This window comes from Pholis gunnellus (genome assembly GCF_910591455.1).
Source record: "Pholis gunnellus genome assembly, chromosome: 16".
NCBI classification, from domain to species: Eukaryota; Metazoa; Chordata; class Actinopteri; order Perciformes; family Pholidae; genus Pholis; species Pholis gunnellus.
The window spans coordinates 746,249-761,794 of record NC_136543.1 but is presented as its reverse complement, the minus strand read 5'-3'; the positions used below and the strand labels follow the sequence as shown (position 1 = coordinate 761,794).

General features: G+C 39.7%; 1 protein-coding gene across 1 annotated transcript in view; it reads left to right on the top strand.

The window, feature by feature from the left end:
- The first annotated feature begins 223 nt into the window (after window positions 1-223).
- atat1 (alpha tubulin acetyltransferase 1) overlaps window positions 224-15,546 on the top strand; it is a 29,142-nt gene continuing 13,819 nt past the window's right edge. Inside the window, exons 1-9 of the mRNA XM_079175599.1 lie at window positions 224-555; window positions 1,022-1,082; window positions 9,007-9,098; window positions 9,326-9,383; window positions 9,523-9,636; window positions 11,127-11,228; window positions 11,474-11,519; window positions 13,195-13,269; window positions 14,245-14,458. Coding sequence (XP_079031725.1) covers window positions 464-555; window positions 1,022-1,082; window positions 9,007-9,098; window positions 9,326-9,383; window positions 9,523-9,636; window positions 11,127-11,228; window positions 11,474-11,519; window positions 13,195-13,269; window positions 14,245-14,458 — 854 coding nt within the window. The 5' untranslated portion in view covers window positions 224-463. The remainder of the gene's footprint in view (window positions 556-1,021; window positions 1,083-9,006; window positions 9,099-9,325; window positions 9,384-9,522; window positions 9,637-11,126; window positions 11,229-11,473; window positions 11,520-13,194; window positions 13,270-14,244; window positions 14,459-15,546) is intronic.

Sequence of the window (15,546 nt, the reverse complement as noted above, 5' to 3'; positions counted from 1 at the left end):
TCTACGGTATTACCGATATTATCTTATACGTGTTCAACTTAATGTCTTACTCTGGGAAATGTTCAGTCATGTTTCTTAACGAGGCGTTAGTAGTTACAGCAGAAAGACGCCGCTGTGACTTTTAGACACATTACGGTTTTATGTTGCTAGGGAGGGACTCATACGACACAATGGAGCTGCAATGACAACGTAGTAGACAGCAGGTGCCTGTTATTGCAGCTCACACGGAGCGTTATTAAGTGTCCCTCAAACTTTGGCAACGCGTGGTTGAAATGGTGTTACCTTTGGACTGCTAGCAGCTAGCTAACTGTTGTTTTTGCGCTGACGAATCAGCTTTGACCGATAACCAAAAGCTCCGTTAGCTAGATGGCTAGGTAGCTCAGCGCTTGAGCTCTGCTGAATATTACTAGCATTGGCTGTTTTCTCTGCTAACTGAGATATTAGAATCTGTCTAAGAGGTATCATGGAGTTTCCTTTTGACATTAACCAGTTATTCTCCGAGAGGGTCTCCATCTTGGACCAGACCCTTGTTGCTGGTCGTAAATCAGCAGGAATGTAAGTCAGAATATGTGAATCACTTTTCTCTTTATTGTAACGTTACGTTAGCGTGCTATTTGTATATACAGTTACCAACAACAGGACCATCTCTGGATCTCTTATATAGAGAGAATGTCATTCCAAACTCCGTTTAAACTGTGCATTTAAGCCGACAAAGTTAAATGCTCCTGTTGTTTTGATGAAATATTTGATTTTTACGTTACAACTGTAATATAAAAAATATAACAGGACAATATTGAGAAAATGACAGCAGGCTGTGTGTTCCAAATTAAGTTAACAAAACATGGTAAACGTGAACCATGGACACTTCATGCCCATCGACCTCCTGCATGTAGTAGTACTGTGAGGAAGAGGCGGAGCATCCACAGGAAGTGGTTTCAAACCTAGGAAATAGCTTCCCTTTGTTGTTTGTCATTTAACCACTGCTTTTCACTCATATTCTACTACTCTGTTGTGATTGTAGGCCACAGCTTCAAGCCCACATAGCCACAGTTATTGATGAACTTGGGAGAGCCTCAGCAAAGGTAAGTCTCTGATCGTGTAGTAATATGTTTCTGATTTTATTTGTTGTTTAGTTGTATGTGTAGACATGTGTAACATATGTGGAGAGTGGAGAGAAACTCTTTTTATAGATATACACTCTGTGACCTCAGAAACATATATTCTGTATCACTTAGAACCAGCTTGTTCACACTGTGGTATTGACTTAACACCTCTAGCAATCCTGTCATAAAACTGAGCATGCAGACCTCATTGCTTTGTGAAACTGTCCAGACTGTCGAGTGGACACTGCAATCAACTTCACCCCAGAAATGTTCAGTGGGGTTGATATGACGGGATTTAGTTCGTCATGACATTAGCAAAATTTCATCTGACATAACATTCCTAAACCATTCCAGTAGTGCTGGGCAGTATACCAGTTTTAATTTCCCGTATGATATTATTTTTTCACACACCGCCATATTGGTGCATAGCCGAAACAACTGCTGTAACTCTTCAACAGGCAGCAAAATATATGGTATGCCGCCAAGAGCGCTATAGTTGGAGCTACTTCACTAGAGTGTATTGAGAGGGACCCCTAATCATGGTTATAACTTTATAACACAACGATTAACAACCCACAACTAATGCTCTTTAACAGGGCAAAACACCACGACACAACAGTTTGTGAAATAAACAATTTGTAACACTAATAATTGTACATTTATAAACTTACACCGCCGAACGGCATGCTGGGTACAGCTCGCTAGCTAGCCCGCTAGGTTTTGATGAAATATTTGATTTTTACGTTACAACTGTAATAATACAAATATAACAGTTAACTAAGTTAACAAAACATGGTAAACGTGAACCACAGACACAGATGGACACTTCATGCACAACAGTCTGTTAACAGCCAGAGGCTCCGTCGCTACAGTAACGTTACATTAAAGAACAGAACAGAGCGATGCAGGATGAACAAAGACAGACCGGAGATGCACCGATAGAGTCTGTGCCCAAGAGAGGAGCTGTGTCTGCTGTTTGGAAGTTTTTTGGTTTAAAAAACTCGACATAGACCAAAAGACTATATATTGTAAAGTCTTTCGAGCCACTGTTGTTGCCGCTGGTGGTAACACGAGCAACTTACTCCATCACCTCAGCAGAAAACGTGTGTTGGAATACCAAGAGTGTAATTACGGTCGTCAACCGGTAACGTTAACGCGAGTGAAACAGTGAAGCCAAAGGGTCAGACATCGCTTGAAGAGGCATTTGCTCGAGGCGCTGCCTATGACAAGAAAAGCAAGTGGTGGAGCGACATTACGAACGCAATAACGATCCAGCTCTGCAAGGACATGGTCCCACTACAGACAGTCGAGAAAGACTCAGAGCAATGATTACAACACTGGATTCAAGATATGTCTTACAATACTTCAACCAAACTGCTATCCCAACATTATACGAACAAACGAGCACACCCTATAGTAAGCAAAGCCTTTATACACGATGACATTCAAATGTTTTTATATTCTATGTGCTCCTGACAGTAGAGTAAGCCACTATAAACCTATATAAAAAAAAAATACCGTGAAACCGCCAGAATCTTAAACATTTTTTGGTCATACCGCCCACTACATTCCAGTACCATTTCTGTGTTGTATGACAGCTAGTGTTAAGTTGAAAGTAACCATCATCCCCTTTGGGGCTACGTGATGTCATTGCATGCAATGGAACACTAGCTAGCTACCATCGGCAAAACACATTCATCTCTACCTGATCTCCGTGGTTGGTATGGTGATAATCAAACGTAACTGGTCCTTGAAATTCTGCTTTTTTTATTTGATGTTTTTATTTATTAATGTGAATTCCTGAGCACATTTGGATATAAAAATAACTAACTTAGGAAATTACCCATATATATGTATGTGTTTATTTATTGTTGTATCTCCTGAACGCTTTGTGCTAAATAAGTGACCTTAACAAATGTGGTGCCATTTGGCCAATAGATGGCGCTGTAGCAGCATTAACTACACACCAAGGAGTCTCTGTCTGTATAGGTGCTTGTGTCTTTAGCATAACTCAAGAAGCGTTCATTGAATCTACTTTTTACTTGGTGACTGGTTCAATATTAATAAACTTTGAATAAACAAGCAAACAGTGCAGCAGCAGGGTTTCAGGGCTCAGTGACTGCACTGGATATACTAAAGTTATAACCAACGTCTTCTTCACTTCCCTGGAGTAAAGAGCAATGAGCGGTGCTCTACAACCCTGCAATGAGCACCTCCGCTGGCTGTACGGTAGCTGCCTCTGCTCCTAATACTAGGCTGGGTTAGTTTAACTGTGCCCTGTGCTGTGTACAAGTATTACAATATTGACTAATTAATGTATTGACTAACCAGTTAATCAACCAGTAGTTATAACACTACTTAAAGTAAAGCAAAACAGAACTATATATGGGTCAATGACATGACGTGCATATTTTTGTGTCCGAGTCCACTATTTCCTTTTAAAATAATTGTATCAATTGATGACATATATCATTTCATTCTATAAAACCTATCCAGTGTTGATACATTTTCAGTACAATCTAATAATATATATTATTTTATGTTTTGGCATCTCAAACCCTAAAAATGTCCTAGCAGATGAACAGACTAAGAAAACTATTAAAAAAGGTATTTAAATGATAATAAATTCAAAATGAAATACTATGGCATGCTTTTATTGTTATAACGATTCAAATAAACCAATATTTACAAATACCAATAGTTTTAAGCTGTTGCAATAATTTAAAAACTTTTGTCCAACAATTTGAATGTTCTCTAATGTCAGGGTGGCACAACTGTAAAGATAGGACTTTTATTATGAAATTAAAGTGCAAAACAGTAAACAGGATATTGCATCATCAAGAGGACCTCAACTGACCTTTATAGCTGAGTGAAAATGTTTTTATATCTCTTTTGAATATTGATAAAAACAGCTACTTTCAACTTATAGGTAGAGTGGTTCACTTTCCATGTCGGGTGGTACAACCAATGTAAAACTAGAACAATGTTATTTTATCATAAATGTCTTTATTCTATTTAAAATGTATATGTATGAAGTTGTTAGCAAGAACAAAAGCTAATGCTAGTGTCCTAGTAGATGCCTGTTTAATTTGAAATAAGTTGCAAATGTCAGGTGGAGCAACCAGTCAATCAGGTGATGCAACTGCAAAAACTGTCACTTTATATTATATTTAAAGCTCTAACATTATATTAAAAAAATTCAAAAGTTTAACAGTGTTAAGTTAACGATATTATACACTTTCAAACTATTTTCATTTCAATGAATATTGTTTAACTATTAAGGACGCCACTGTCAAGTAAAGCAAAATCAGCACGACACAGGGAGCAGACAGCAGGTCCTGTGTGGAGTGTGTGTGTGGAGTGTGTGTGTGGAGTGTGTGCAGAACGCTGCTACAATGAGGTAGAAGCTGCAACAGCAGAGGCGGAAGCGACTGTGATTTTGTCTATTCCAGTTATGTGCTAAACATGATTACTATGAAATATTTACTACTTTTACTTAAAAAGAGACTGTTGACTAAAATATGTTGTTGTATTTGAAATAAAAATGCAAATTTTCTGCATATTTCCTGTGATTACTGATATTGTCAGGTGGCACAACTGATAAATGTCATGGTGGTGCGACCAGCTAAAATATTAATTGAAAGCAATAAATAATAGGTTAAAGTGACTTTTTTTGCTTAATATGATGTGAAGAACTATTGTACTAAATGTATTCATTTGTATATTTGTATTATTATGTTTAAATGTTTAAATGTTGAATCAAATGTTAAATATACTAAATACCTGGCCAAGAGAACGCAACTATGATAAATTATTGTATATATATATATATATAACTCAACCACAAAATACTATGTGTTAGACACAGTAGACACTCTGAGGGATACTTGTCAAACATTTCAGTTTGAATAAATATTAGGAAAATATATATTTTTATATAAATATGTGGTCGCGCCACCTGACATTTTTTAGCCTGTGAAGTTAAAAAATACTTTAAAAAACTATTAAAACACATGAAAAGTTGGTTCACAACTTAAACTTGTTTCACCACATTGTTCCGGACACAAAAACATGCATGACATCCATTTTGAAGATAATTAAAAAAATGACCTTTTTAGAAGCCTGTTTTGTCAATGACCCATATACAGTATATATGTATTTATATGTATATATGCATATATATACAGTATATATGTATTTATATGTATATATGCATATAGGACGTTGATCCACTTTCTCTGGTCCCTGAGTTTCGTTTGCCAGTAGCTCTGGAGAAGGTTTTCACAGTTGAGGCCCCCTATGACCATAATCTCTGGTGTCTCACAGTACAGTCCCTGACAAAAGTCTTGTCACTTATCCATTTTGTAGAAACAACAGCTTATAACCTGACTTTTAATTAATCCATTGGTTTCAGAAATGGCTCATATGAAAGCTAAAACCCTCCCAAATTATGTTTAATATACTAAAATAAATTTGCTTCACTGAAGAAAGATTGAACATTTAATGAACACAGAAAGGTCAGATTTTGGCAAGACAAAAGTTTTGTCGCCTACAGAGAGTAATGGGAAAATTGAACAAATAATTTACTTCAAATACAAAAATATGTTGCATAACATCAGTGAATTAAGTAGTGGTGCTGTGAGATCCATATTTAATATCTTGTATGACTTCCATGAGCTTGAAGGACTGAATCCATGCGGTTCGACAATGATTCATACAATTTATTGATGAAGTCATCAGGAATAGCAAAGAAAGCAGTCTTACATGCCTCCCAGAGTTCATCAAGATGCTTTGGTTTCGTCTTCCATGCTTCCTCTTTCATTCTACCCCAGACATGCTCAATGATGTTCATGTCTGGTGACTGGGCTGGCCAGTCCTGGAGCACCATGATCTTCTTCGCTTTGAGGAACTTTGATGTAGAGATGGAAGTATGCGATCCTGCTGCAAAATTTGCCCCCTTTTATGGTTGGGAATGTAAGAGGTAGCTAATACTTCTTGATATTTTAGGCTATTGATATTGCCTTCCACCCTGCAAATCTCTCGCACACCCCCATACTGGATGTAACCCCAGACCATGATTTTTCCGCCACCAAACTTAACTGTTTTCTGGGTGAATCTCGGATCCATGCGGGCTCCAGTAGGTGTCCTGCAATATTTGCGGCGGCTGTGATGTAATTCAACCGAAGATTCATCTGAGAAATCCACCTTCTGCCACTTTTCCAGCGTCCATCCTTTTAGCAGGCTATGGGCCTTGGAATTGCCTTTTGTTTAGTGATGGTTTCTGGGCACTGATTCGACCATGGAGGCCATTTCGAGACAGAATTCTACAAACTGTCCTGGTTGACACGGGGACTTGAGGTGACCAGGCCTGGTGGAGCTCTGCTGCAGTGAAAAAGGGGCTGGCCTTGGATTTTCAAGCCAACAAACGGTCCTCCCGAGCAGTTGTTTTGCGGGGTCTGCCGGACCTGGGCTTGTCAAAAACATCTCCAGTCTCTTCAATTCTTTTTCTTATTCTTTGTACTTGACGCTGAGACACATTGAAGGTGTCAGCCACCTCAGCAGTGGATCTGGTCTTCAGCCTCTTGATAATCAATGCTTTGGTCTCAGGGTGAATCTTAGGCATGTTGTCAGAGGTCAAGTTGCAGTTGATGCAAAGGTCTGGTGTGCTGGGGTTCTTTTTATACACACCCACTAATTGATTGATCAATTATTGATCACAGGTGAGACTGTAATCTAGGATTGGGTGCATCATATGACAAGGCGACAAGACTTTTGTCTTTGCAAAAACTGACTCAGTGGGCTTTACCAAGCTGTGAACGTTAGAATGCTTTTCAGCAGTTTCGTTTGGCACCAAAACATTATTTCAAAAGCTGTTGGGATTGAAATTAGCCATTTCTTGTAAAAAAAAATGTATTACAAATATATTTGAGGGGCACTTAAGGTCAACTTGTATCCAAGCGACAAGACTTTTGTCAGGGACTGTAGATAGTTTCTGAATCATGGGGCTGGAGGTAGTGGTTAGTGTAGTTCTGCTACCTTCCTGCTTGCTGGCATAGTGGGCAACATTGTGGAACCTCCTCTTTACGTAGCACTGCATACCGTTTAGCAGCTGGAGGTGGGACCTGGTCAATGCACTCCTCCGTAGAGGTTAACCTTAAACCTGTCCATGTTTAAGGTGAATTAACTTTGTTAGCAACCATTACAACACATTAGTGAAAGCTTTTTCTCTCAGTTGTACTGGAATTAGACGTCATAGCACTGGTATGTGCGTATCATATCACGGCTATGCACACAGCTACTTTGCAAGTGAAACATTATTTGACGTCCTGTCACGCTGCACTGTCAGACTCAGAGAGCAGACAGCAGAATATGCTCCCTGATGACATGAAATGATGAAACTGATGTGAAAATATGTCAGTGCATCCCCAGTGAGAAGATGAGGGGTCCATCACTCAGCTCCAGATGGTCATTAATTAAAGGGATAGTTCAGGTGTTTGTCAGGGTTTTACTACAGTAAATGGAGTTTGGAGAAACTACAGCAGAGCAGCACAGGAGCAAAGCAATGAACTACTGTGGACGTATTTTAGACACCTAAAAAATCAATATCAGTTTAAGTGTAGCCATTATATTTATCTCTCCGGTCTTCAAAGCCACAATAACAAACAAACTGACCAATCAGAGGCAGCGGTAGACCAGCAGCTTCAATGTTGTGAGAGGTAATATTCCAGTTGTTTTCAAAGGAGTTTCAGTAAGTGCTTCAGTTTCCCGCTGGAGTGTCTGACAGCAAGATAAAGCACAGAAAATATGAAATATAGCAAACACTTTAACTGATATAGATATGTTATTCGGGCCTTTTTTAGGAGACTGAAATAGGTTTTGCTGCAAATGAATATGAGGATTGTGAATGAATAGATGATCAGGAGGATCACATTTGGTCAGTGAGGCTGTGTGGAATCCATGTCAACCTTGAAAAACCTAATATATCCTAATCATGCAAATGGGGTGTTTTAATGCAAATAACTAGTCTAGATGACAGTATCAAAATACGTCTATTTGCATGAGTGTTGGCGTATCGAAAGAATGTCTGCGTGTGGTCAAAACATGCATTCCCCCGGAGAACAAGCGGCAGCTAAAAAACCTCAACCACGATCCTCCTTTTAGACAGACAGACAGACAAAGCGGTGCTCTGTAAACTCTGCATATTGGAAATGGCTCATCACAGCAGTAAAAAGTGTTATGCTCAAACACTTCCCAGAGTGAAAGTGACTGCAGCGCTTTGTCCTGTTTACTTTGTGTCCCCTCGTGACAACATTAGCTGACATTACAGTCTGTAAATCCTTTCAAATGATTCCTTTGCCCCATGACGCAAACTTTTTTTAAATTTCTATTTCAACTCGCTTCGCTCCAGCACAAAGTGTCTTCATACTTCACCCACAGAATGACCATCTGTAGAAAAGTAAAGTTTAACAACAGAAAGCTATATCAAAACAAACTCTTCTTAGTAGTTTTAATGAAGATGCATGTGTTGGGGAAGTAGTGAGCATACGGCTGGATAAATGAGGATTAAATTAGATTATACTGCACCAGTTGTGACAGTTTGAAAACGGATGGTTTGACATAGTTTCTCTGTTGTTACACGACCCGCCTTTACTTGAATTCATCAAGACTTTTCCCTTTTTTGATTATTGGTTCACTGTGGAGACATACAAGAAGAACTAAGCTCCTTTTAGAAGATAACACAGGGTGGGTAGGGATTTACTGATGGTCATTACGAGGTTGATCTTTTGCAAAGTAAGGTATTGTTAAAAGTATTGTTGTGGTACCAAAACTCTGAGGTCATATCAGCACTAGTACTGAAAAAAGTTGATAGCCGTTTACCAGTGTACATGTTTGCTGTCCACAGGCCCAACAGCTCCCAGCATCTATAACCAGTGCTTCTAAGCTGCAGTCCCAGAGGCATCAGCTCTACCTGCTGAAGGACGGAGAGAGCAACGGGTACATCGCACACCTTCCCTCAGCTTTCACTCATTACACACACACACACACACACACACACACACACACACATATTTTCACTGTTTGTCTCTTCAGCTGGACCTGTTCAGCTCACTATCGCTGAGTCACACTGAGGTCACCATGCATGGACTGTAGGGTCTTACTCATTGCTGCTCTACTTCCTCCATCCCAACCAAACTCTCTGCCCCTCCTCTCCCCACATACAGAGGACGTGGTGTGGTCGTGGGATTCCTCAAGGTCGGCTACAAGAAGTTATTTCTGCTGGTAAGTCACTTATTTTCTTTAATTGTCTTCATTTCTGAATACTCAGTCCAGCTATAATTCCACATCCTTCACTGATTATATGTCGATATGAATTTGCTTCATCGGCTATTCAGGTTAACTGGTTGTATTTCCTCCACAGGACCGACAGGGTGTGCACATAGAGGCAGAGCCACTGTGTGTTCTGGATTTCTACATAGCAGAGAACTTTCAACGACATGGCTACGGGCTGGAGCTGTTTGATTTCATGTTGCAGGTGAAACATTACTCTCTGGGTCAAATTACTAGAAAGCAGGCTCAGTGCAGTGGAAGATGTTTTTACAGTCACCTTCAGGTTCCTTAGTTCAAAACATGAATAGGGTCTGGGCTTGATTGCTCGCCTTGATGTGTTGTGATGGAATACAGATATGAAGAATGTTATTGTGACAGCACTGACCTTATGCCTGATAGAGCTGCAAAGGTTGGCTGCTCCATAAATATTTCCCCCACTATAAATATACATCTGTGAAAGCTTTCTTTTAATGATATCCACAATTATAGCCGGACCATTTCTGGATTTTTGATGCTCATACTGATGTCTCTGTTTGAGAGTTTGTAAACTGTATAGATATATTGACCTGGCTAATATCTCTGTCCAGCTCTGTCTCTAGTGTTCCTCAACATATAAAGGCAGGGGTCTCCTGGATTAATAATAATTGAACAGTAGTATGTAGGCCCTCAAGTGCTATGTCAAAACAGTAATACCCACTTTACGCAGCTAGCGGTGCAGATATGTGAAAGTACTGATCTTTAGCACTGATCTTTAGTATTGATCTTTCAAACCCATGCTCATGTCCATCCTTACTCTGTCACCTACATTGTTGATGCAGAAAAGGATTGGGACTTCAGGAACCCGGGATGCCCGAAATAACTTTAAAGACTAATTAAACCCCAAATTGTATATGGGTATTTATGAATACAATGAATACACACATCCCAGCCTTGCATCTAAACTCAAATTCACAAATGTTTATGAGTGTGTACTGTATTTCTCATGATAACAGACCCTATACAGAAGTTACCTAACCATAATCACAATAGTCAGCATGCATATATTAGCATAAACACTAGTGATTAGCATCAGCTAATTCAAAAGGTAACAGCTTTAATGAATGGTAAGCTAAAAACAGTAAAGTCCAGCTACATGTTAAAGTAAAGTAGACCAAGGCCAGCACTTCATGAGGTGCTTTTTATGTTCTGTGACTGTAGCATGAGGTGGAACTAGCAAGCTAGCTCGCTAACTAACCAGCCTACATGAAAAATAGAAAAACGTAATGCTTCATCCACACACTCATGTCACAGCTTAAAGCACATCGCTATCACCAGATAATCAGTCAATAAAACTGATTTACCTGATTTTGTAATGTGCTGATGTCTTAATTTCAAGAAAAGAGAGAAAAGGCCTCTTCAGTGCTGTGACTGTAATGCTACAGTGGTTACGGAAAATGAGCTGAGAATAGACATGACTGGTTGTGTCTTAGCCCCCCATCTCTACCCATGTTGATACGTTTTTGCATTTTGAATTTCAAGGTTTGAGGCACTTCAGCTAAAACTCTGGGGTTTAGTTAGTCTTTAACAACTTTGTTGAGAGAAACATCTGAATATTGTAAAACCAGTTATCTGCCACCCGCAGTACAGATGATGATCACAGTTCATAGCTTTGTGCTGTTTATCAGTGACAGCATGTTTTCTCTCTCTCTTCTGCAGCACAAGAATTTAGAGCCAGTTCTGATGGCTTATGACAGGCCCTCGCCCAAATTCCTGTCTTTCCTGGCGAAGCATTACTGCCTGACACCAAGTGTTCCTCAGGTACAGTCTGTACTTTCTCTGGATGTGTAACATAAGACAAAGCGGTAGTATTAACAATCCAAGGTGCTAAAAGATAGCTTCACATCTTTAACCCTATGCTTACATGAGCTTACTGTAATCTGTCTTTTAATGATTTTATTTTCAATCTATACACTTAAGTTAGCATTATTGTAAAACAACATTACTCACAGCCACCTTTATCATGAGCACCTTGACTTATCTTTCTTTCTTTTTATTCTGTCCAGGCCAATAACTTTGTGGTGTTTCAAGGCTTCTTCCTCAACAGATCAGGTAACTTTTCCACTACTCTGATGCCATGGCTTTGTTTTTTTTGTTGTGAAAGGTGTTATGTAATAGTTTTTCTTCTCTGTGGTAATATGAGCGTTGAGCTCAGGTAAGTGCGTGGGTTCAAACCTGACGTCCCTACCAGCTGAACCTGTATTCGACTGGCTTCCTTGCAAATTCTATCTCAACCCAAAATCAGTTTACATTTGTCTGGAAAAAGAAGCTGTTCAATGCCATAACAACCACATACTTTTGTAAATACACATATGTTGCATGCTACAGCTTTACTGTGAACTCTTGCTTTTGGCATCACAATCAGTTCATCTTTTGTTGCACATGTCCATGTGGAAGACAAGGGTCCCCCTCATTAGAGATTCTGCGAGTCTAAAAAACCCAGGACTGCTGATCTGCTTTTATTCCAGTTCCAAAATCTTTTGTTTCATCAAACTCTCCCAGGCTCGCCCTCCTCTCTTCTGACGGATCAGGGGCTGTACGGCTGTTTGTAAGGACTTTTCTTTTCTCATACGTCCCCAGCATCACGTCCTCCTTCCTTTGTCCCATAATTAAGTCCATACTCTATGTATGAAGCTCTTAGTGTCACTTAGTTTCTCAGCCAGCCGGGTCTACCTGCAGCTTGCAGCCTACAAAACAAGGCCAATGGTACACAGACACACGCACTGTTTTCTAGTTGTGAAGCTTCTTTCTAATATTCAGCGTTTTTACAAAATGTCAGTGTGACAGTTTTCCATCATTTGAAACTAAACCCAGAAGATCTGGTTTCACCTTACCTCTGTTTGTTCCTCAGGCAGCGAGTTACCTGCTCTACCTGGTAGCATGGCGGTTCTTTTTAATAAAAACTGACATTTGGCGATAGTTAATAAAGGAGTTAGCTTGATGATGTGCAAACTCAAATTTGACATTACTTCTCTAGCAAAGGAGATTACATTCAAATCAGATGCACACACTTTTAGACTCAATGGCTTGATATAAATGTGTTTTTCCTTTAATCCATTTAAACTATGATGATTGATGTTGATGGATCATACTAGTAGTAATACATTATTATTTCATAATGATAACTCTCACCTGCATACTGTCTTAGGTTAACAGTGTTGTTGGTGTGTGCTGGTGAGTGTGTCTTGCGCTGCGTGGTGCTCATGGACATGTTTTGTACCAACTGTTAATTATTCTTCAACACCAATAAGAACCAAATAGCATGAAAGGAAGCAAAATGCATGTGTGAAACATTGGTTCTAACAATATGGCTGGTGTCAGATGGAGGCTACCAATCATTGTAACCATTCATTCATTTGTGTCGAAGGCCCCTCAGTAAAGATGATTCAAATCCACCTCAAAAACATCTTAAACTACTCCAGTAACTGTGAGCAAGAGCAACTATTTCACATGGCAGAAGAGACGATTGTTAAGTCTCTCAATAAGTCCGGTCTTTGTTGACAGAAATGTTGCTCCTGTTCCCAAATCTGGTTCAAGTTGCTGAAGATCTCAAGACCAGTATGTGAATTGTGTTTTGGGGCGGATCCTCTCTTCAAGCTTTCACAGGCTTCACCACTGGATCATTTTCTAACACTGGCAAAGGAAATACTGTTGTCATGTAGCTTCTGAAGGACAGTGTGTGAGGGAGGGAGATCCCATCATGTTCTGAGTGTGTTCTCCTCCACAGCGGCGCAGTTGAGAAAGGTTCCCCTCAGAAAGCCGGACGGAGAGATCAAACCCTACTCTTTAATGGAGAGAGAAGGTGAACAGCCATAGACAGGGACATTGACTGGTGTGGTGTATGAAAACTGTTTTTCAACTGTCATGTTTGTATTTGATGAGGGGAGTTTATATTAAGCCTTCTACCATGAGATGGACGTCAAACTGTATTATATTTAGGCCAAGTTGCTCTGCCTGTGCTCCTATTATGCCATATAGATCACAGAGTTCATCACATGTTTAATGCCCTGCATTACAAAACGTAAGTACAAGGGTCAGCCGAGGTCTAACTAACCAACAGTCTATCTCAAATATAGTTCTATTAAATATGACAGAAACATTTAGATTAGCATTTACAGCCAGACATGTTTGTGTATCAAAGCCAAACACTAAAAACAGCATTACTTGTTTAAGTCCTAATGGGGCACAATCTTTTAATATTTAAGAAGACATGGTGATGAACTTCAATAACTCCCTAAGTTTGTATGAAGCATGATGGGCAGGAGTGAAATATCGCACCATAAAAAATATATATATATATATATATATTTATAATGTAGATTAGTAATAACTGCTGACTGGCAGGTGTATTTACTGTCATTTTAACTGTAAAATGATTATCTTTGATTTGGCTATAAAGACCCACCAATTTAAAACATCCGTTTACTGTCTTCTGTGTCTCTGGGGAGCTTTACCCCAATGGTATCATCAAGGTGAGCATTTAACAGGCACAGAGGGTCTAACAAAAGACATGATCGAGATCATAGGAAGTGTGGGATCTGGTGTCATCCTCCAGCAGCAGTGCACTACTACATTGCTGTAGTACTCTTCTGTAAGTCGGCAATGACTTCTGTGCACAGAACAGCCCCTGTGTTTTATTCATGAGTACTCCAGGTGGCCATGTCAAACTAATCTTATCAGTTATGAGTAACATTTGGCCCTTTTCTCAAGTTTAGACAAACCGGTCTTTCTGTGAAATTGTGAAAGCTCTAGATATCTTTTTTTTTTTCCTGTTCAGTGGTGCTTCAGCAGCAGCGGGCTCGTCCTTGGCCGTTTGCTCCTCCTCACTCCCCCCAGCGGTCGGAATCCTCCCAGTGCTCCCCCTCCCTCAGCGTGGGATCCTCCCCCAGCAGGGCGCCCCCTCACACCTCCCCAGCTTCTGCCCCTGGGGGCCACAGGGACCAGAGCCCACAGTCCCCTCTCATCGAGCGCTGCAGAGCAAGACGCAGCAGGTAAGAAATAATATTTTTTTTAACATTTTTAACAAAAAAACATTGCATGTAACTGCAGGATGGAAATCCACATTTCAGACATTTGAATGTGAGTGTGTTGGGCTCAGTCAGTCAGTCAGCATGTGTAGACATTCAGTATAACTTCAGTAGCTAGCGTAGCACAGACATGCTAACGCTAGTTAATGATGTGCTAACATACTCTACTAACGTTAGCTCCACAGGTTTCTACGTAGAAATGTAAAGTTTTGAAACAAGTATCACTATTACTCAACGTTTACCATGACCAGCTCCAAATCCACTAAAGCAGCCTGAACATGGGGAACATCTGAAAACACTGATGAGTCTGTGGAGCAGAGACGGATAGTTGTTGGACACTGTTCAGAGCTGGGTGGAGCTGTGCATGATTGGCCAGTCTGTGTTGGAGGGCGGGATTTAGCGAAGGGTCAATTGTCTCTGTAGCATCTGTTAAGACCCCTGCGTGTTCAGTGGATTAAGATTTTAAAGTTCCAGGTTCCAGGTAGAATTGATTGTCATTCTCTCCGTACGGTATACAATACTCTTCTTTCAGTGCTACGGTGTACAAAATAATAACGAAACAATGATTTTAAAGACAAAAAACAAGTCCCATGACAATAAATTGCAATTCAATTTAAATTGCTAATCTAAGTGACACTTTTTGAAATTGGTTTTCTGCTTAAAGTTGTTTTTTTGTCACTCACGGTCTCAGATTGTTATTATAACTGTGTGGTTATGGAAAGAACCCTACAGAGAAACAAAACATTTTTTCTTATAACTTCAGAGACAGCAGGTACACAGAATATGACATATATTCTGTGTACCTGCTAGTGGTATACATTATCTGAAAACTGAGAACCTGAAGATTAATTGAGCTCAGTGGTGTGTGACATGTTCAGTCATAAATCAGAAATACATGTATTAATTCATTCATTATATTGTGAAAGTGTAAAAGAACATTATGATGGAAGTATACATATGATGGCCATTGTTATGCTCTAGTAAGACTCATAAGTTGTTCCACAATGTTTTGGGTTGGTACCATTTATTTGACACACTTGAGGAACAGCATA